Consider the following 24,188-nt stretch of genomic DNA (forward strand, 5'->3'; position numbering starts at 1 on the left):
AACAAAATTTCAGTGGGCTGATACTGAATGAAAAGAGGAAATGGACATTTTAAGCATATGCTTTTTCTCTTTTTTTAAAAAAAAATTTAAAGTGACAAAATTTAAACTTCTTAGTCTGGCTTCTCCCTTTCAATTTTCTTTAAATTTTTCTACTACATCTATGGACTATTATTTCCAATGTGAGTTATTAATGCCCTCTTCCTGCAGTATGACTGATCTACTTATTATCTCTGAAAACACTGACCATAGTTGCATGTTCTATATTTATGCTATCATTCGTAGTCTGTCTTTCATAACAATTATACTTTGAATTAAGAGCTATTCCTTAGTTACAAGGAGCTCTTGTAGTGTAGTGGTTACGAATAGGGCTGCTAATGTCAACGTAAGCAATTCAAAACTGCCAGTTGTTCTGCGGAAGATAAATGAGGCTTACTGCTGCCTTAAAGATTTACAGCCTTGGAAACCCTACACAGTCTTTCTATGAGTCAGAACTGACTCAATGGCACATTATCACTACCACTTTAGTTACGTAGTTACAAAGCTGGATAACAAGGGACGTAAGATTCAATCAAGGAATAAAGAAAACATTTCCTAAAAGACTACCAACCCGGGAGCCATCAAGGCAAGTAGTCAGGACCGCTCAGAGCAGACTCCCTTCCAAGGCTAAGACTCAAGGGGAATATATGAGCAGGCAGGTGGTCTGGCTGGTGACCACGCTGGTCCCTGATAAGGGGAAGAGGGAAAAAACAGCAATGAAGTTGCAAACTAAGTCCGACCACATGCAATAGACCCCTGTGAACCCGGTGGAGACCTGGATGGCCAGCAGTACAGCAACACCTGGGGACTCCTGGGCCCAGAGGCAGTGACATGGCCACAGAGGACTAGAACAGAGAGTGAAGCATCCAGCGTATTTGAAGTGAGGTGAGATGCCCAAGAACATCCATACTTGCAGATAGTACCCACTTAACCTGCATGGCTGGATGATCAGAACTCAACTAGAAGAAGAAAGAAGGAGGGGGGCAAAAACGTAACCTGCTACAATTTGATGAACTTTACCTATACTTATGGATGTAGTAGCTCAAAAAAAGGAACAAATCATTACAGTAAGGATCACTCTAACCCCCTTGGTATACAGGGTTGACACGGATAGATACCCAAAATGGGGGTGCTTATAAAGGGAAGAAGTGACTGGCTTACAAGCTTTCCAGAGAGAGCCTATTTCCAGACAGGGTGGGGGAAGGTAGAATCTCCACTGAATGATTTCCAATCTGTTGGGACCAGGCTGGCAAAAGGAAATGGAGATAAGACTCTTGTGGTACAATAGTGAATAATTGCCATCAGGTCTGACTGTGAGGGTATGAAATACAGAGGTAGATGTTTTTTGACAAAAGAAGGAGAGTGATTGATTTTGTAGCCCAGGAGTGGAGATCTCTGGGACCATCAAGTGAGAAGACCGGAGAGCAGGACCCTACCCAGAGAGGCAGTGACGCCAGGGATGGCGACAGAGATGATGACGTGGACAGATGGAGCGGCTGGGGACACTGGACTCAGGGAGGCAGAGGGGCTGTGTGCTGATGGCTGAGGGGTGGGCCTGTGGGGTATACCCTTTGGTTATTTGATGATGCATGGAGGGGATTGTAACCATTGCAATGAAATGAAATATGATGGGATGAATGTAAAACTGATGTTCTACAATGTAAACGTCTCAATAAAAACTTAAAAAAACAAAACAAAACAAAAAAACACTACCAAGAAAAATATAACAATTGACACCAAATGCTTTAAAATGTCTATGTGCCTTCTACACCAGACCTAATTCCAGTATGGACTTCAAAATTTATACACAGATACCTGTTGTTGTATAACTGGGCTACCACTGTAGCTATTTGCTCTTGTATCAGAATGATTGCCTGCTCTTCCAGATATCTGTCATGGAATCAACTCTTTTAACAAAGAAGGTAACTAGATCAATGATTGGAATTTAAAATTTGGATTTTACCTGATTTATATGAGAGGTGGTAGATGGAGTTAGAGAACTATATTGTACTTTTCTTCACTAAAACCTTACGATTCTTGATCTTTAATATGCCATAGTTCATCATAAGTGAGCAATACATTTCTGTTTCTTCTCTATTTTATCCACAGAACACCTCGGTTACATAGCATTCCTAAATTCTACCATTTGTTTAGTTAAGATATAGTATTTAAAAATATCTTTTTTCATCCCTGTAAAACAGAACGATGCATGAACACATTAGATGTTTCAGAGCATTGCAGGAATTTAGAATAAAATACTGGATAACATTTAACTATCATTGCAAATTGCATTCTTAACTAACATTGCAAAATACGTTCTTAACACGGAGATATTTAAATATTGTAAATGTGTGAAAAAGATAAATAACCAGCCAAAACCACTACCATCAAACTGATTCTGACTCATAGCAGCCCAATATAGGGATTCTGATATAGAGCTCTAAATCTTTAATGAAAAGACAGCCTCATGTTTCTCCCGTGGAGCAGATGGTGGGTTTGAACCACTGACCTTGTGATTAGCACCCAACATCTAACCCAGAGCACACAAGGGATCCTTGAAAAGGCAACCACTGTGATACAAATAAAGTAAATTAATATTAAAATATAATACATTTTAGGAGTCTTTTATCCATACATCCTTTCAATCATCAAAACGTAATACAAGAAAAGACAACTGAGTTACAAAGTTTCAGTAGATAGCACAGGAATAATCTAATGTTTAATTTCTCTTGAGTCATGTGAATTTGTTATACTGCTACTGAAGCACAATTTCCTCATCTGTACAGTATCAAGGTAAAACGGATGCAGATAATTATTAACTTTCACATGTTTAACTGTAAATACTCACATCACACAACAATGGTATGAAATCAGGGTGAAAAAGACAGCTTTCATTGGGAGACAGGCACATTTTACAGTCATGTACCATTTCCACTATTTGCCTCGCAGTTTGTTGTACTATGGTGGCTTGTGTGTTGCTATATGATCGAAACTATGCCACCAGTATTTTAAATACCAGCAGGGTCACCCATGGTGGATTGGTTTCAGTGGAGATTAAAGACTAAAACAGACTAGGATAAAAAAGAGGTGGACCACTTCTAATGGGTTAGCGAATGAAAATCTTAGGAATAGCAGTGAAACATTATCTGCCATAGAGCTGAAGGTGAGCGCCTGAGATCAAAAGGTACTCAAAACAAGACTAGGGAAGAGCTGTTTCCTCAAAATAGAACTGACCTTAATAATTACTATCAGGACTGACTGTAAGGGTTGCAAATTTAAAGGTAGACATTTTGTAGCAAATGGAGGTGAGTGGTTGACTTTGCAGTCCAGGAGCGGAGGTCCCTGGGACCATCAAGAGAGAAGAGCTGAGTGCGAGACCTTACCAAGAGAAACAGTGATGCCAGAGATGGGGCAACTGGGGCTCTAGACCCAGAGAGGGATAGAGGCTGTGTGCAGAAGACCAAGGGACAGACTTTTGGGGTATACCCTTTGGTTGTTTCATGATGCATGGAGGCGGTTGTAACCATGGCAATGAAACGATATATAAGATGAATGTAAAGCTAATGTTCTTCCATGTAAACGATCACATAATTCACAATAAAACATTAAAAATGAAAATGACCTTAATGACATAGATGGAGGAAAGCTTTTGGGACCTTAATTTGCTGATAGTGCACAGCTCAAAATGAGAAGAAATAGCAGCAAACAACCACTATAACTGGAACCTGGAATGTAAGATTATGAATCTAGGAAGATTGGAATTCAAAAAACTAAATGAGAAAATGCATAAAGATCGATATCCTAGGTATTTGTGAGCTGAAATGACAAGTATTAGCCATTTTGAATCAATTTTTGGTATACTATGCCAGGAAAAACAAATTCATTAGAAAACATACCACTTTCATCATCAAAAAGAACATTTTAGGATGTATCTCGAAGTGCAGTGCTCTCAGTGATAGGATAATATTGATACACCTACAAGGAAGACCAGTTAATATAACTATTATTCAAATTTACACACCAACTACTAAAGTCAATGATGAGGAAATTGAAGAATTCTACCAGTTTCTTCAGAGGATCAGCACTGTACTGTGAACTACAGGTCAGCAGTTTAAACCCACCACCTACTCTTTGAAAACCATATAAAGGTTTGCTTTGAGTCTGTACCAACTCAACAGCACTGAAAAACAACAACCAGCTTCGTCAGTCTGAAATTGATCACACATAGTGTTGAAAGTTACTGGTAATTGGAAAGCAAAATTTGGGATAAAAGAGGAAGGATCTGTAGTTAGAAAACATGGCTTTGTTGATAGAAATTATGCTGGAATCACATGATGGAAATTTGAAAGACCAATGACTTATTCATTGCAAATACTTTTTCAACTGCATTAATTTGTGATTATTATTCATGGAAGCAGGTCAAGAATTCAAATGGTATATTTCATTAGGCAAATCTACTGCAAAAGCCCTCTTTAAAGCATTAAAGAACAAAGATGTGAGTTTTAGGACTAAGGTGTGCCTGCCCCAAGTCATGGTATTTTCAGCTGCCTCATATGCATGTGCAAGTTACACAGTGAGTGAGGAAGACTTTAGAAGAAGCAATACAATTGTATCATGGAGTTGGAGAAGAATTTTGAAAGTAATGCATGGACTGCCAGAAGAGCAAACAAATTTGTCTTTGAAGATGTACAGCCAGAATACTCCTTAAAAGTGAGAATGGCAAGACTTTGTCTCTTGTACTTTGGGCATGTTCGCAGAAGGGGGCAGTCCCTGGAGAAGGGCATCATGCTTGGTAAAGTGGAGGGTCCATGAAAATGAACAATATACCCAAAGAGGAGCATTCACACATTGTCAGTAACAGTGAACGCAAGGATAGCAATTCACATTGTGGAGAATGTGAATGTGTATTTGACACCGGAAGAGGGAGTGTTTCATGTTGTTGTGAATAGGGACGCTATGATTTGGTACTTAATAACAATGATAACATAGTGTCATTCTGCTATTCAGTTAGATAAGGTGTAGTAAACTATATATTGAACTGTTCAAAAATTGGGAATTTGAAAGCCAAAAGGATAGACTATGCTACATATTGCTGAAGCTGAACAAAACTAAGAAACAAATTCAAGTTTTGAGACGTAAGATTGAAAGATTCTATGGGGAAAATATAGAACAATGCAAGAAGCATCAAGAGATGAAAGGAGTAAAGAAATCATTTTACCCAAAAGATGTGGTCAATATTCACCCTCTTTCAGCATATGATCAATAACCAATGGAATTGAAGGAAGAAGTCCAAGCTACAATGTAAGCACTGGGGAAAAGCAAGGCTCCAGGAATTCACAGAAAACTAATTGAGATATTTCAACAAATTGATTCTGTGCAGGAGATACACACTTGTCTATACCAGGAAATTTAGATCACAGCTATCAGACAGCCAACTGCAAAAGGTCCATATTTGTGTCCATTCCAAAGAAAGGTGACCCAACAGAATTTGGAAATTATCTAACAACATCTTTAATATCACATGGAAGTAAAATTTTGCTGAATGTAGTTTAAACCTGCTATTCCAGAACACTGAATTGTACTCATGAGGAATCTGTACACGGACCAAGAGGCAGTTGTTTGAACAGAACATGGGAACACTGAATGGTTTAAAATTTAAAAAGGTGTGTGACAGGGTTGCATTCTTTCACCATCCTTAGTAAACTGTTATGCTGAGCAAATATTCTGAGAAGCTGGGTTCTATGAAGAAAAATGCAGCACCAGGATTAGAGGAAGACTCATTAACAAACTGTGATATGCAGATGATACAACCTTGCTTGCTGAAAGTGAAGAGGACTTAAAATATTTACTGATGAAGATCAAAGACTACAGCCTTCAGTATGGATTACATCTCAATGTAAAGAAAACAAAAGTCCACTACTGGACCAATAAACAACATTTTTATAACGGAGAAAAGATTAAAGTTGTTAAGGACTTCATTCTTCTTGGATCAACCATCAACACTCATGGAAGCAGCAGTCAAGAAATCAAACGATGTATTGCATTAGGCAAATCTGCTACACAAGACCTTTTTAAAGTATTGAAGAGCAAAGATGTCAGCTTGAGGACTAAGGTGCGTCTGACCAAAGCCATGATATTTTCAATAACCTCATATGCATGCGGAAGTTGGACATTGAATAAGGAAGACCATAGAATAATTGATGCTTTTAAGTTATGGTGTGTGAGGAATATATTGAAAGTACCCTGGGCTGCCAAAAGAACCAACAGATCTGTGTTGGAAGAAGTGCAGCCAGAGTGCTTCTTGGAGGCCAGGATGACCAAACTTAGTCTCTCATACTTCATACATATTGTCAGGAAGGACCAGTCGCTGGAGAAGAATATTGTGTTTGGTAAGGTGGAGGGTCAGAAAAAAAGAGTAAGACCCCCAGCGAGATGAATTGGCAAAGTGGCAGCATCAATGGGCTCAAGCATGGTAACAATTGTGAGGTTCACCCAGGATCGGGCAGTGTTTCATTCTGTTGTGCATAGGGTCACTATGAGTCGGTACCAACTCGATGGCACCTAACAACAACAACAACAACAAAGCCATACATAGACAGAGAACTGAACTTAAAAGAGGACATTGAAAAGAGATAGATATCATGTTAACATTAGATGGAACTTTGTGGATTGTGGAGAATATCAGACAGATGTTCTCCTGCATTTTATTGACTACGTGGAAACATTTAACTGTGTGGATCATAACAAACTATTGATAACATTACTAAGTATGGGATTTCCAGACCAATTAATTGTGCTTATGCAGACTCTGTATATAGACCAAGAAGCAATTGTTTGAACAGAATAAGGGATACTGAGTGGTTTAAAATCACTGTACTAATTCATTCTCTGTGTTAACCAAATAAACTGAAAAGCTGGACTTTATAAAGAAGTGTGAAGCATTGGGATTAGAGATAGACTCATTAACAACTTGCGACATGCCAGTGATACAACCTTGCTTGCTGAAAGCCAAGAGGATTTGAAACACTTACTGAAGATCAAGGACTAGATTTTCAGTATAAATTACAATTCAGTGTAAAGAAAAAAAAAAAAAAATTCTCACCGTGGGAGTAATGAAAAACGTCATGATAGACTGAGCAAATATTGAAGTTGTCAAGAAATTTATGTTACTTGAATCCACAAACAACATACTTGGAAGCAACAGTTAAGAAATCAAATGACGTATTATATTACATCAGGAAAATTTACAGTTGTTTCATGTGCATGTGAAAGCTGGAAATTTATAAAGAAGACTAGAGAAGAATGGATGTATTTAAATTATACTATTGGCAAAGAACACTGAATGTACCAGGGAGTGTTAGATGAAGGGACAATCCTCTGTTGAAAAAATAATAAGAATGCTCCTTAGAATGGAGGAATTTAAGACTTGGTTCATATACTTTGGACATGTTATTAGGAGGTACCAGTGCTTAAGAGAAGGACATAAACAGTTGATGTCAATGAAAAATAGGAAGACACTCAGTAAAATGGATTGTCTTTTGGCTGCAACAATGGGTTCAAACACAGAAACAATTAAGAGGGTGATGCAGCACCAGACAGGGTTTCATTCTGTTGTACTTAGGATCTGTATGATTTGGAATTGACTCAACACACTTAACATAGGGTAGTAATGTGCACTGTACTAAGAGAATGTGATACTGACTGAATACGTTTGTGTAGTAAGGGCTAGAATGGAAATTCACAAGAGAAATTTAATGTCGTAACAGACTCCATTGTGCCATTGAATCTAAACTACTTTTATTTTCATCCCCATAATTGATGCTTGGTGAGAAGGTGAGTAGTGTGAATCCTGCATATGCACAATGAATCATCTTCTACTTTACTGTTAGCTTATCAATTTTATAGCAATATGGTATGGTGGGAAGAGCACTGAGCCAAGAGAACGGTTGGTTTCCTTGCCAAGTTATTATGTACTCTCAAAAAGCCAATTTTAGAATAATTTGAACAGAAATGACCCCCCAGCAATCTTGAACCTTCCCATCCAAGAATTTGGTATTTCAGGTTATCATTTTGATCTTACATTAAAACTTAGATAATTTTATACATGTCATATTTTGAATTTTGTGTTGTTGTCTCAGATAATGTATTTTAGGGTTATTGTACATGAGGTATTTAATGGTACTTGTTTCATTGATTCCTGCTTTTCTATTAGTGTTTGTTTTGCGTATTAAGTATGTGGTCTGATTGTTCTTCTCTCCTGTTAGTTCTAATCATTAAAAAAAATATTTTAGATACTCTCTGTAAGTAGTGGCATAATTGAACTTTCCAGGATTTCTAGATCTTATATCATTTTTGGGGTCTAATTGATTGACTTTTCCAGTTAGTAAAACACAGAATCACGGTGATGAGAGGTGGCAGTTGTCTCATATTATGAACTGAAGACATGAGCATTTATGGAGACCCACCCCTTTGCTGCTTTTCTCCATTTCCTTTCTTCCGGGATATCCCACATAGTAAATGAGAGCTTTGACTAAAAGAAATTGCATTTATTTGCTTCATTTTAAATTAATAACATTTTTTTCATAGCAGTTTCTTGGTAATGTTTCATGTTTATTTTTTTTCCACAAAACTGAGGCTTATAGCAGACTTGGTCTTATGAGGATTACCTGAGCTGTGCTTAATACAATAATACATCATGTGATAACAGAAAAATAGAAAATTGTTTGCCTCAACAAAAATGCACTCACATTCTAACCCTTTAGCAAATTAGTACACTCACTATCAGATTTCACTTCCTATAATTGCTGCTCTACCTGAAGTTAATACTTCATTCTTTCCTCTAGCCCTTCTAATTTAAGAAGGCTAAGATATTGTCACAAAAATTCTTTGAAATATTTATAAGGTGACAATAAAGTGGATCACAGTGAGATTAGAGGGCATTTTTCTCTAATAGCATGCCTAATCCTTTTCTCTCTCTCTCTTTAAAAATGTTTGCTGTGTTTGCTTCTGGGTTTTGTGTGCGTGGTTTGAGGTATTGACTGTACTTGGGAGTAAAGATTTCTGGAAAAGTGGTGATAATGTGTTAGAGTGAATCCTCATTACGAGTATGTTCCTGCACCTCAGAAAAGTTGTCTTTGTGACAGGATGTCATTTTTTCTAATGGCTGCCTGAGTGTGGGTGGAACTGAAAGACGACATTGTGTTCCTTATTCTATATACATTTTACAGTAAAATTGCCATTGTGTGACATTTTTATTCTTAATGATTTTCTTCTTTCCTTTTCTTTGACTCATGTTTATATTTAAATGTCCTGATAGATTATTTAGTTCATTCCCCTTATCTAATCATTTAGCAATCAAAAGAGAGCTGAATATATTAGCCACCAAACACCGCATTAACCGCTCCTTAATCTACATGTTGTTTCTGCTTATATTCATCCTTTTATCCATTGCTTTTCTTTCTGGTGTGTTATTCTTGCCCATTGTGATGGTTATGATTGTGTGTCAGCTTGGGTGGATCATAATACTAGGTTTGGCAGTTATGTAATGATGTGGCCATCTCCCAGTTTGTACTCTAATATGATGTAATCATTTCCGTGATGTGATCTGCTATGATTAGCCAGTGTATTGAAAGTGAGTTTCCTGTGGGTGACCATCTGCATCCAGTATAAATGGACATTCTGGCAAAGCTTTCTGGCTTTTTGCTTGATCTACATCCTGCATCTGGCTTGTCATCATCTAATGTTGGTCATCACTTTCTTGGTACTTGCCAGCAATCTGCTGTGTTGCATCCTGATGTTGGAATCATTAGCTTCCACAGCCTGTGAGCCAACATTCTGATGTCTGACCTGCCAATCTTGTGTTCATCAGCCTCTGCCTCTACATGAGTCAGGAGAAGCTTCCAGACTGATGCCTGATCCAGGCACAGGGCACTTGGCAGCGTCTACAATTGAAATTAATCTCTCTATATTGAGATTAATTTCTCTATATAAGCATATAAGGAGCTCCAGTAATGTAGTGATTATAAGTCAGGCTGCCAACCTCAAGCTTAGCAGTTTGAAACCACCAGTGGTTCCATGGGAGAAAGATGAGGCTTTCTGCTCCTGTAAAGATTTACAGCTTCAGAAACCCTGTGCAGGATCACTATGAGAATTTAGACTCAGACACTCTATAAACTGATAGGACATTAGTTGTGACTTTGAATTGTCACTTTGCTGGCCCTGGGATTTGGAGCAAACAGCAGAAGCTACACATTTGGGACCTTTCTGTGAAGCTCTCTTGACAACTGTCAATATACTCTAGTGTGCTGGATGTGACAAATGCCAGTAAAGTAAACCAAAGAACCAGCATTTTAAACCAATAAACATTACAATGGTGAATATGATTGTCAACCTTTGCTGAACCGAATATGAAATAGTTACATTCATTTTTCTCGCAAACTTTTCAAAGATAAAATGAATGTTCAAAAGTATGTAGGAGACAAGTTTTTAAAACTATACTAGGATATTTGTTAGAAAATTAAATAGCTCTTAGTACTCTCTATGGAGTCTGGTGTGGTCGTATGGGATAATGCACTAAACTGCAAGGTTGGCAGTTCAAATTCATGAGCCATTCCTTGGAAACCCTATGCAAGGTCACTATGAGTTGGAACCAACTTGACAACACAACAACTATAACAGTACTCTACATATTTTGGCAAACTACCACCAAGAAAGAAGAGTCAGGGGTGGGGCATGTCCTATGCACCCAGGGTCCCTGTACTGTGAAGCTCTGAGGTCTGTGTAAAGAGTGATACCAAGATACACAGACACCTCCAAGGAATACCAGGCTTACAGATGCTGAAAGGACACAGGGATCTTTCTCCTGAAGACCATAATTAGAGCTTCTTGCCCACCAGTCACTCTGTGGGAGAAAGATGAAGCTTTCTGATCCCACAAAGATGTACAGCCTCAGAAACTGTATACTGCATCACTGTGAGTTGTAACGGACTCTGTTTCACTTAACGACAACAACAGAAAGTTTGGCATTTGAGATGTGTCCAAGTTGCAACACTTATAACGAGAGTGATAAATACAAACCTAATACTGATTTTATTAAGTTCTGTTGACCATAAATCATTTAGCCCCCTTAAATCATATTTGCCATTTTGTCTTAATTGATTGAAATTAAAAATAGAAAAAAAATCTTCAAAATTACTAGGTAAGTGGAACATAAAAAATGGGTGTTGGTGGCCCCATATTTTAAAACTGCTCATTTATTTCTGCCCTGACTCATAGTTCCCCTAACTCAGTGTTCATGAGTCTCTGGAAGAGAACAATGGTTAATATGCTCAGCTGCTCACCATAGAGTTGGAGATTGGAATCCTCTTAGAGGCTCTTCAGACAAACTGATCTATTTCCATTGAAAACCCTATGGGGTACAATTCTACTCTGACACACATGGGGTGGTTATGAGTCAGAGTTAACTCAATGAAAGCTGGGTAGATCAAAGTTGCTGAAGGACTTTTAGATTGTAGTAGTGATACAAAATCCTATGGAAGCAGTATAAGACCCTGCTGTAGACTGTCTGATAATTCATAGGTGATATAAATGGTTAACATACTCAGCTGCTAAAGGAAATTTGGAAGTTTGAGTACACTAGACTGTTAAACTTGATGCTTATCAACAGTTTCACATTTGCCCTTCTTTTCTTGCCTCTATGAGACTGACTACTCCAAGGAACACTATACTTATTAATCTATGGGTGTGCAGCCTGCAGTGAACAAGAAACTTTGAACTGCTGGCATCTTTGCCTTCCAACATTACAAATAAGCTTTTTTTCTCCTCTAGATGAAATCTGAACAACTGTTTATTCACAGGCGAATCCATATAAGGCATATGTTCCTTGAGATGAAGTTATATGGTTGGCATATAGCCAGGATTTCATGAGCTAGGCATTTTGTAAAATTATAAAATGATAATGTATTATATCTAGGAAGTTGTATAGAATGATTTTACAGGGTGTTTTTTGTTTTTGTTTTTTTATGTTTAAGGTGACGACCCTTGTCAATACAAGCAACAAAGGTCCATCTGGTAAAAAGAAAGGGAGGTCTAAGAAAGCTCATGTACTAGCTGCTTCTGTAGAACAGGCCACTCAGAACTTCCTGGAAAAGGGTGAACAGATTGCTAAGGAGAGCCAAGATCTCAAAGAAGAATTGATTGCTGCTGTAGAGGATGTTCGTAAACAAGGTAGGCAGAATAATATTGGCAAGAGGGATTTGTGGGACTGTGAAAACAATGTATTTTCTCAAGAACCAATGCATAACTAATGCCAGAGAAATGGTCTTTACTCTATATCTACACTTGTAATTTATTATGTTTTCTGGAATTAGGTGCTAAGACAAATAGAGAAATTTTTGTTGCGGCTGTATAGCATAGCTACAAACACTTATGTCTGCTGCTACTTCAGAAATCTTCAAGTTGTTTTCCATTGCTTGATGAAAATAGACTCTTGTAAAATTTAGAATTTAGGAAGGATCAGCTGGGGAACCGTCATACTGATAAATCCACTGAAAACCCGAGAACTAAGGATGAAGGTTAGGTGTATTATAAAGGATCAACATTGGACTGGAAGGTTGGCAGTTCAAAACCACCAGCTGCTCCTCAGAAATGCTATACAGGGTCGCTGAGTCAAAACCGACTCAATAGCACTAAACAGCAACAGTAATAAGATTAGTATTGCTTTGTTTGACTTTTAAATTTGTATTTTCAGTTCACAAGTTTCCTCATAAATATCTGCCATCTATCTGCTCTCTATTAAACAAGCATCTATTCATCTATCTATCTGTCTCTATCATGCATCTCCCAACCTATAATTCTGCTAATTTAGCATCTTCAGTAGAAAGTCATAGGGTTCCATAGTGTGTTTACTGTCTCAGTGAATGCTGTGCATATCTCTGCTTTTGCATGTTGGAGTAATCATGGTGTCATTCTTACTGGTCTCTCTGCTTCTGAAATTAATGTATTGTAAAGTTGGATATATTTAATTGGATCCTTTTCTGTCTCAGCTAGGCAAAGCACTATGTGGCATTTTGACCCAGAGTCTTTGCACATACTGTCCCTTTTCACAGAGTTAGGATAACTCATTCTTCACATCCCAAGTCAAACAACAACTCACTAGGGATACTTTCCCTCACACTCTTGTCATATCATTTCCTTGTCACTTTCCACAAAATAATTAAATATTTGTGAGGTGACTTGATTGATCACTTCCTTCAGTGTCTCGATTTCAATAAAAGAAGGCAGAATCATATAGCTTTTGCTAATCAGTGATTCACAGTTCTTAGCACCACTTATAAGCCGTCAATATATATTTATTGATGAAAGGAAGGACTTTAAAAAAAAGGATAACATGTTCTATTTCTTTCTACAAACCTATTCGCAGCTGGATAGTCTAAGGAAATAACAGCCCTCCGCCCACACCAGCATTCATCATTTTTCATGCTACCATCTTCTCAAATTAATTTGAAGTTTGATAAGCTAATTTAAGTTAACTTAAAATGGTCATTTAAAAATCATTTTGTCTAATGATGAAATCTTATCAAGTGGTGGGAGTACATCTTTTAACTTGGATAGTTTTTTTTGTTTGTTTGTTTGTTTTTAGGTTGAATTTAAATATTATAAACTACACATATATGAATACATTTTGAAAAATGTCTACATTTAAGATAATGAATGCATCCATAGTGGATAGTGTTTTGATGGGTCACTAGACCTCTGTTTGAGAACATGTATCTTTTGTGATGATAGCTTCCCCGACAACCTTTTAGATTTCTTTTCTCTTATATTGTAAATTTACTCTTAACATTCTATGGGAATTATTACTTTAATTCTCTTGAAGCTATTAAAATAAGATTTTATATTTTCAATTATAGATAAGACCTGTTGTTGCTGCTGTTAAGTGCTCTTGAGCTGGTCTGACTCATAGGTCCTAGCTGGTAGGTATAAACTGCCACTCTTGTCATTAGTATATCCTATAGCACCATACCAGGACCCCATACATGGAGTAGAAAGTTATTTTCCAAAGAATCACATGTACTTAGTTTCTAATGGATAGGAAAAATACCTGCTTTGACCTTATTATTGCATATGAGCACACACATTCCTTTTTATGCAAAACTAACAGAAAAAAATTATATCTGAAATGATTCAATCCAGAAAATGTTTTCATTAATGGTTTTTATACAAGCAGCAAGATGGCCTGAAAGCAGGTAGCATTCTTGGACTCTTCAAATACAAAATTTAGAAATTTATTGAATCTTTAAGTTACATTTACCCTACTTATATTAAAGTATGAGAGATGTGATTTATTAAGTTGTGTTTTGTTTGTAAATTTAATAAATTAGTAAATTTTGTTTGTAAATTTGACATATTCCTTGGTTGGATTATCTTAGGGGTTTTTGAATAAGAAATTTGTAAAAATGTTAATTTAACATTGCTTTCATTGGTTGATTTTCAAATGATGTTTTCAGTTTCCACTATTTTATCTACTTTTTGTTGCAGAAAAACTATGCACTATAAATGATGCCTATGTGTAACCTGCAGAAAACTCAACTGTCTCATGTCCCTTTTTTATGCATAATAAAATTAAAGAAGCTTTGTTATTGTATACAAAATGACAACAATTTCTTTTTTAAATTGTATTGTGACATCCTCTCAGCATTTAAAGGGACTTGTTTCCTTGCTTGTTAAGTGCCGTGGAGTCGATCCTGTCTCATGGTGATCCTGCACAGGGTTTCCGAGGCTGTGGATCTTCATGTGAGCAGAAAGCTTCATCTTTCTCCCACAAAACAGCTGGTAGTTTCAAACTGCCGACCTTGAGGTTAGCAGCCCGATTCATAACCACTCTGCTACCAGCAGGCAGCTCAAAATGGCCACAGCTGGCTCTGAACTGTTTATTAATAGGGAAAAAGCCAGAACAGAAGATGTGGAGAGAGAGTTTACAAACAAAACAGGCTAAAAATTAAATCCTGAGGTACAGCAAAACAATCAACAGTGGTATCTTGAAATCTAGCAGGTGGCCTGAAAGGCAAGAAGCTGAAAGAGGCCATTAAAATCATACTCATATTAGGCTACAGATTTTTTTTTCCTTCTCTCTCTCCTCTCCTTTTTCTGTGATTATAGACTATAAATTCAATCTGTCTTCGTTGTTGTTGTTTGTTTTATTTTTCCTCTCTTGCTTTTTTGCTATTGCTGTTTTTGTTTGGTTTGGTTTTTGGTCTCCCTTTTACCTTTAGGGGATCTTTCTCTCCTTATATTACCCAAGAAGAAACAGCAATTGCTGCCATATAGTGAAGATACAATCACACCCTAGAAAATACCAAAATCCAGGCAAGAACTAATACCAACTGCCATACACCAGTGAGGCAGACAACACCTGCCAAAGTTACTGAGTTAAGCAATAAGAAGAGGGAAAAGGGAAGCCCATCTCCTGATTACATCTACTTGGAGGCAATCATAAAGCAAAAAAAACCAAACCACTCACTCAATTACATATTAAGGCCACACATAAACACTGAACATGTCCAAGAAGCAAAAACAGATGACCATATCAGCACACGTTAAGCAACAAGATGTCTGAGACAAATAACCTAGAGGTTGGCCTGGACTCTGTTCTGGAAGGAGGGCAGGCCTTGGAAAGGCCTGAGAAGGAATTTGAGAAAAATGATTATAAAATATTTCAAAACACTTTACAGTGAAGTTGAGAAAAATAAGGAAGAAGTCAGGAAAGCACTACCGGAACAATTAAATAAGATAAATACAGCATTGGAAACAATTCAAAACCTACATTAATACTTTCAAACAATTAATAATAGAGTATCAGAAATAGACAATACACTGAAAGGGCAGAGGAGTAGAATTGAAGAGATGGAAGGCAGAACAAGTGAACTGGAGGACAAATCTCTAAATACCACTAAGATAGAAGATCAAGCAGAAAAAGGATTTTAAAAATCCAAATAAGTTCTAAGATTCATGGTAAGCAGCATGAAGAGAAATAACTTAAGAATTATTGGCATTCTGGAACAGGAAGAATCACTCAAGTCTACAGAGGAAATAATTGAAGAGATGCTGAAAGAAAAATTCTCTAACATCCTGAAAAGTGAAAAGATAAGCATTCAATAATCTCAACGAAGCCCAGGAAGGATAGACCCCAAAAGAAAATCACTGAGACATATTATAATCAAGCTCTCCAAAATCAAAGATAAGGAGACAATCCTGAAAGCAGTTAGGGAAAAGAGAAGCATTACATACAAATGCAAGCAAGTTAGATCAAGCTCAGATCTCTCAGCAGAAACCATGCAGGCAAGAATGCAATAGGGAGACATATATAAAACCCTGAGAGAATAAAACTGCCAACTGAGAACACTGCATCCAGCACAGCTATCAGTCAAATATGTCAGTGTAATCAAAACATTCCAGGATAAACAGAAGCTAAGGGATTTTGCCAAAGCCAACCTTGCACTACAAAACATCCTAAAGGGATTTCTGTGGACTGAGAACCAACAAGAACAGACAACAACCAGAGATTGACATAAGTGGCAGCAACTCCCAGAACTAAAACAACCAATGGAAGTGTCAAGAACAGAACAAAACTATAAGAACTCAGAGAATCTGGGAGGTCAGTCTATGATCAAAACAATTACAATGTGAAAGAAGGTAAACATGTTGGAACAGAGATCCAGATGGCAAGAAGGTCAAGTAGATTACAGGATAAAATAGACTGCACTAAATGGAGGGAAAAGTTAATGGAATATAAAGTAAACTCAAATAAAATTAACACTTCACAACATACCAAGAAAATGAAAATCCAAGAAGAACATGGAAACATTAAGGCTATGAGGAAACTCACAAGAAAGAACACAAAAAGCATGAACTGAGCAAAGGAAGACACACAGAACAAAGAAAGCAGCAACACCACACACACACACACAAACATAATGGCAGCAATGAATCCATACCTATTGATAATTACACTGAATTTAAATGAATTAAATGCACCAGTTAAGAGACAGAGGGTGGCAAATGAATAAGAAAACAAGATCCTTCAATATGCTGTCTGCAAGAGACACATCTCACACAGAGATAAAAACAGGTTAAAAGTTAAAGGATGGAAAAAAATATACCAAGCTAATTACCATAAAAAATGAACAGGAGTGATAGTACTAATCTCTGATAAACATAAAGGCAAGAACCAGCATAATAGATAAAGATGGTCATTATCTCATGATTAAAGGGACAATTTAGCAAGATGACGTAACCATAATAAATAGTGAAGCTCCTAATGAAAGAGCTCCAAAATATAAAGCAAAGTCTATTAGATTTGAAGAAAGAAATAGACAAATCTAAAGTAATCGTGGACGATTTTAATACACCGCTTTCAAGAATGGATAGAAAAACCAGGAAGAAACTTATCAAAGACACAGAAGTACTAAACAACACAATCAGCCAACTGGACCTCATAGATGTGTACAGAGCATTCAACTTAACAGCAGCACAGTACATATTCTTTTCCAGCACAGATGGAACATTCTCCAGAATAGACCATGTGTTAGGCCACAAAACACACCTCCATAAATTTACAGATATCAAAATATTAAAAAGCGTCTTCTCAGACCACAATGCTATCAAATTAGCAATCAACAATAGGAAAACTAAGGAAATAAAGTCAAATACATGGAAACTGAATAACACCCTCCTGAGAAGCGACTGGGTAATAGAAAAAATAAAACGTGAACTCACAAAGTTCCTAGAAACAAATCAGAACAAAAAACACAACGTACCAAAATCTTTGGGACACGGTGAAAGCAGTGCTGAGAGGACAATTTATTGCAATAAATGTACACATCCAAAAAGAAGAAAGAACTAAAATTGTATTGTGCTTTTAGTGCAAGTTTATCTAAGGAGTTGGTCTTCCAGTCAATAACGTATTCCTAGATTGTTCTGTGCCATTGGTTGCAGTCCTTACAATGTGTTAGCACACTCCCTGTTTCCTCCCTGGGTTCCCTGTTTCTATTCGTGCATTTTTGTTGTTGTTGTTATTCCTTCCTGTCTTCTCATCTTTGTTTTTTAATCTCAGATAGATGATTGTTTTAAGAAGCACTTTTTTCTAAGGTACTGCTGTTTATTTTATAGACTCCTCTATTATTTGACTGAAATGTGGCCTCTGGGAGTTCCATCCATTTCAAGTTTAGAGGTTGTCTTACGGGGATAACCTTGGTGGTGTTCTTTCAGACTTGGAAACTAAGTGATTTTTGTTTTGTTTTGTTTTTCATTTTTTACCCATCCTCTTCAGATCCTCCTATTGAGGTTTGGTCAGAATGGTTGATAGAGATAGCTAGGATCCAACTTGTTCTAGTCTTGGCTTAGAGGAGCATGTGGTTCATGTGGGTTTGTTAATCCTACTAATAAAATTTTGCTGCTTTTAAAATTATTTTTTCCTCTTTCACTCCTTTGGAAATACTTCTCAAACAATTCAGATATCTGCCAAGTGTGAGCGGTACCTCTCTTCACTTACAACCATGTCCATCTGTTGCAAAGTTAATGTTGTTAAGTGCCATTCAGTCAGTTCTAACTCACAACAGCCCCGTACAGGGTTTTCAAGGAACAGTGGATAGGTTTGAACTGCCAACCTTGTGGTTTCTAATCCAGTGCTTATCCTGCAGCACCATACCAGGACTCCCTCATAGTTCTTATTGTTGTTAAGTGCTGTTGATTCAGTTCTGACTCATAGTGGCCCTGTATAGGGTTTCCAAGGAGCAGCTGGTGAGTTTGAACTGCTGACTTTGTAGTTCGCAGTCCAGGCGTGATCCACCAAGCCACAACATAAGTCCTTCCAGGTCTCTAATCAAGACTCATATCATCGTACTTCACCCCCTTCTAGCTTAGTTCGTAATTATTTAATATCCTTGGTATCTCTAGGTTTACTCAGTTTATGTTTATGCTCATAACTCTTATTTTATGTATAAATGAGTTGGTTTTCTGAGCAGTGAGGAAAAAGGAGCATCTAAGAAGTATATGTGTAATACAACAGGGATCATTCATTAATCATTGGACATTTGCAAGCATATTCTCTTTTCTTCTCTCAAGGAAGTATGACTTCAGTATGAAACAGAGTATCAGAAGTTATAGGAAAAGTTACATTTGCAAAACAGTAATCTCCTTTACAACTCCCTCCAGCATTCAAATATGGCTTTCTTATTAAATGATGATCAAATGGTGAACTAAAATCTGAAATCTACTCAGAGGATTGTTTTTCAATTGAGCTGTGTTTTAAATGCTCAAAGGTAGCACCGCCTTTCCTATTTTCCACATGAGAAAATGGCAGCAGTTTTACTATTTCATGTATCCATGTTGAGATATATAATAGGGAATTCCTGATGTGGCTCTGTGGGTTAATGCACTGCAAGGTTGATGGTGGAACCTCACCAATCGCTCCTTGGAAAAGCCTGTACAGGACAGGACTTAACAACAGCAGCAATAAAGAATAGTTCATTACTGTTCTTTCGAAGTTTTATAACATTCATGGTTATACTTACTGCAATCTGGTAAAATTGAATATCTATTTAACTATGCTATTATTGTACTGTACATGGTTAAACTTAGTATTATTTGATTATCTTTATCACTTAAAAATATGTATTATCTCTTTTAATCTTCAGCTGAATGACACATCTTAAAACGTTTTCAGAATGAAGGTTGACTATTGTTTCAGCCTGGAATATCCCACTAGAAGATTTTCCTGTATTACAATGTTATAATCTGCAAAAAAAATATTTGAGTAGCCTCATGATAACATTTATTGTAAAACATGTAAAAATAACAAAAACAAATTTCTTGAAATAAATGTAAAGTGAATATATCACTGCACTTGAAACTTAGAACCCTAGTATTTTTTGTTGTTGTTGTTTTTTAATTATTATAATTTTTAAAGGTTTTTATTGTGGGTTGAATGAAAGTTTACAGGGCAGATCATCAGTTTTACATTCAACAAATCAGACACCTCGTTTCATTACAATGATTATAATCCCCTCCATGTACCATCAGTTAACAGTATTCTTCTCTATTCACTTTAGCTTTTTTAAAACAAAACAAAACAAAACACTCAGGCATATATAATAATTTACACATCCAAAGGGCACATTCTTCAAGTCTGCCTCCTGGCCACTTCTCTTTCCATGAATGTAGAGTCCTCAGCCACTCCCTCTCTCCATGTCCACCTCTCTGCCTCCCTCTCTGGTGTCGCAGTTCTCCGGATAAGGTCCCACTTTCCACTTTTGCTCTTCTCCCCTGATGGTCCTAGGATCCTCTGTTTCTGGACTGTAAGATTAACTACTCCCCCAAACTTTTTACAAAACTTCTACCTTTACAGTTGTGACAGTTGCAGTCATAATAGATTACTCACTGCTGAACCATAAGAATCTTATCCCCATCTCCTTTCACCAGACCCATGTACACTAGATGAAAACTACTCAGTGGGGACTCTTTCTTTCCCCCATGCCCATACTCTTAAACTAAACTCCCTCTTGAAACCTTATAAGCCAGTCATTTTGTGCTTTTATTGCCCCCTCATTTTAGGTAGCTAATGTCTAAGTAGCCCAGAGTAGTGTAGTAGTTGTGAATTGGGCTGCAAACATCAAGGTAAGCAGTTCGAAACTACCAGCTGTTCTGCAAGAGAAAGATGAGGCTTTCTGCTCCCGTAAAGATTTACAGCCTCGGAAACCTTCTACAGGGTCACTATGATTCAAAACCGATTCCACGGCACATAACCACCATGGTTCACCACCACCTACCCTGTGTATAGAGGGTTTGATACTTGATGTGAAGACTCCTTCCCTCTCTGTTGGTAATTAGAGTTACTACCTCCATGAGTATAGGTCAGGTTCATCAAATTTGTAACAATTTACCCTTGTTTCCTGTATCCAAAAAAAAAATTTTTTTTTTTTTTTTGGAATCTTCCTCTAGTTGAGTTCTGATTATCAAGTAATCAAGGCTAGGTCAAATGGGTACTGTGTGCAAGTTTGGGTGTTCTTGTGCATCTCCCCTCACTTTATATCAGCTGGATTCTTCACTCTCAGCTCTAGCCCTCTGTGGGTATGCCCTTGTCCATGGGCTCAAGTGTTCCCAGGTCTCAGCACACTTTGGACCAACCAGACCTTCCTCTTGTCTCTCTTATCTCCAGGTCATCAGGACTCAATGGACTGTGGTAGAACTCAGCCCAATTCTTCTTTGCTGCATTTCCCTCTCTTCCACTAACCAGTAGCTCAATGTGGTCACCAGCAAGTTTACATGCCTGTTCATGTGTTTTCTTTGAGTTTCAGTCTTAGAGGGAAGTTTGTCCTGAAGGAACTTGATTGCTTGCCTTGATGGCTTCCCAGTGAACAGCTTGGTTATTCTTGTACTAGCTCATCATGCTGACATTTTTTGTTTTGGGTTTTTCAAAGACTTGTCTTTGAAGATATATCTTCTTTTGCTCTATCTGTTCCAGGCTGGTCTGTTTGTTCTTGCTAGTGGGAATGTCCCACCTAATAAGGTTCTGGATAGAACTCAGGATTCCACTTAAAGTCCTATACTCTGCAAAGGCTTTGTAAGAGGCCTATTTCACTGGGCAAGTTCTGGAACCCCTAGTATTTCTGATATGGTGAAGAGAGAACATTTCTTCAAGTGTATGTATGTTTCTCTTTTATCATTAGATCAATTTCATATATCTATGTGTATGTATATATATATGTTGTTGTTAGGTGCCATCAAGTCGGTCCTAACTCATAATGACCTAATGCACAGTAAAACAAAACACTGCCCGATCCTGGACTAACCTCACTACTGTTACCACTCTTGAGTCCATCGATGCTGCCACTTGGCTAATCCATCTCATTAGGGGTCTTCCTCTTTTTCTCTGATCCTCCACCTTACCAATTTGATATCCTTCTCCAGTGACTGGTCACTCCTGACAATATGTCCGAAGTATAAGAGACCAAGTTTGGTCATCCTGGCCTCCAAGGAGCCTTCTGGCTGCGCTTCCTCCAAAACGGATCTATTGGTTCTTTTGGCAGCCCTTGGCGCTTTTAGTATTCTTCTCCAACACCATAACTAAAAAGCATTAATTCTTCTACAGTCTTTCTTATTCACTGTCCAGCTTTCACATGCATATGAGGTTATAGAAAATACCATGGCTTGAATTAGGCACACCTTAGTCCTCAAGCTGACATCTTTGCCCTTCAACACTTGAAAAAGGTCTTGTGCAGCAGATTTGCCTAATGCAATACGTCATTTGATTTCTTGACTGCTGCTTCCATGAGTGTTGATAGTTGATCCAAGAAAAATGAAGTCCTTGACAACTTCAATCTTTTCTCCATAGATAAGAATGTTGTTATTTGGTCCAGTGGTGAGGATTTTTGTTTTCTTTACATTGAGAGGCAATCCATACTGAAGGCTGTGCTCTTTGATCTTCACCAGTAAATGTTTTAAGTCCTCTTCACTTTTATGAAGCAAAGTTGTATCATCTGCATATCACAGGTTGTTAATGAGTCTTCCTCCAATCCTGATGCCATGTGTTTCTTCATATAACCCAGCTTCTTGGATTATTTGCTCCGCATACAGGTTGAATAAGTATGGTGAAAGAATGCATCCTTGTCGCAAACCTTTCTTAATTTTAAACTATTCAATGTTCCCATGTTCTGTTGGAACACCTGCCTCTTGGTCCAGGTACAGATTCTTCATGAGCACAATTAAGTGTTCCGGAATACTCATACTTCACACTGTTGTGCATAGCTTGTCATCCCACACAATTGAAAGCCTTTGCGTAGTCAATAAAGCACAGGTAAAGATCTTTCTGATATTCTCTGCTTTCAGCCAAGATCCATCAGACATCAGCAATGATATCCCTCATTGCATGGCCTCTTCTGAATCCATCTTGAACCTCTGGAAGTTCTCTGTCAATGTATGATTGTAGCCATTTCTGAATTACCTTTAGTAAAACTGAACTCGCATGTGATATCTAAGAGATTGTCTGAAGATGTCTGCATTCCGTTGGGTCACCTCTCTTTGGAATGGGCACAAATACGGATCTCTTCCATTAAGCGAGCCAGATAGCTGTCTTCCAAATTTCTTGGCAGAGATGAGTAAGTGCTTCCTGTGCTGCCTCACTTTTTTGAAAGATTTCAATTTTTATTCCATCACCTTCCAGGTGGCTTGTTCTTTGCCAATTCCTTCAATGCACCTTGGACTTTTTCTTTCAGTGTCATTGGCTCTTGATCATATGCTACCTCTTGAAATGGTTGAACATTAATCATTTCCTTTTGGTACAGTGACTCTGTGTATTCCTTCCATCTTCTCTGGATGCTTTCTGTATCGTCTGCTAATTTGCCCACAGACTCTTTCAATAATGAAAGTCGAGGATTGAATTTTTTCTTCAGTTCCCCCGAGCTTGAGAAATGCTGAGTGTGTTCTTCCTTTTTGGTCCTTTTTGGTTTTCTGATTCCAGATCTTTGCACATTTTGTTAAGTATTTAACTTTATCTTCTTGAGCTGACCTTTGAAATTTTGTGTTCAGCTCTTGGACCTCTTCATTTCTTCCATTTGTGTTAGCATCTCTCAACTGGAGAGTAAGTCTCTGTGTCTCTTGTGACATCCATTTTGACCTTTTCTTTCTTTCTTGTCTTCTTAATGACTTTTACTTTCTTTGTGTATGATGTTCTTGATGTCTTCCCACAACTCTTCTGGTCTTCTGTCTTTGGTGTTTAATGTATCAAATCTGTTCTTCACATAATCTCTAAATTCAGGTGGGATATATTCAATGTCATATTTTGACTCTCATGGACTTGTTTTCATTTTCTTCAGCTTCAATTTGAATTAGCAAATTAGTAGTTAATGGTCTGCTCCACAATCTGTCCCTCGCCTTCTTTTGACTGATGATATGGAGCTTTTCCATCATCTCTTTCCTCAGATGTAGTCAATTTGATTTCTATGTATTCCATCTTATAAGGTTCATATGTATAGTGTCGACTCTTATGCTGTCTAAAGAAGATATTTGAAATGAGCAAATCATTGATTTTGCAGAATTCTATTATGCGTTCTCCAGCATCATATACATATACATACACACACGCTTTATATTTGAAC

The 24,188-nt window shown here is 37.5% G+C and overlaps 1 protein-coding gene across 4 annotated transcripts in view; it reads left to right on the forward strand.

The window, feature by feature from the left end:
* CTNNA2 (catenin (cadherin-associated protein), alpha 2) overlaps window positions 1-24,188 on the forward strand; it is a 1,482,995-nt gene that overhangs the window by 125,472 nt on the left and 1,333,335 nt on the right. For all 4 annotated transcript variants that reach the window (XM_006866584.1, XM_006866581.1, XM_006866582.1 and 1 more), the window contains exon 2: window positions 12,066-12,261. Coding sequence is in view for 3 of the 4 variants with exons in the window: in XM_006866581.1 (XP_006866643.1) it covers window positions 12,066-12,261 (196 nt within the window). In the remaining variant the exon portion in view is untranslated. The remainder of the gene's footprint in view (window positions 1-12,065; window positions 12,262-24,188) is intronic.

The sequence above is a fragment of the Chrysochloris asiatica genome, unplaced genomic scaffold (genome assembly GCF_000296735.1).
Source record: "Chrysochloris asiatica unplaced genomic scaffold, ChrAsi1.0 scaffold00093, whole genome shotgun sequence".
Taxonomy (NCBI): Eukaryota; Metazoa; Chordata; class Mammalia; order Afrosoricida; family Chrysochloridae; genus Chrysochloris; species Chrysochloris asiatica.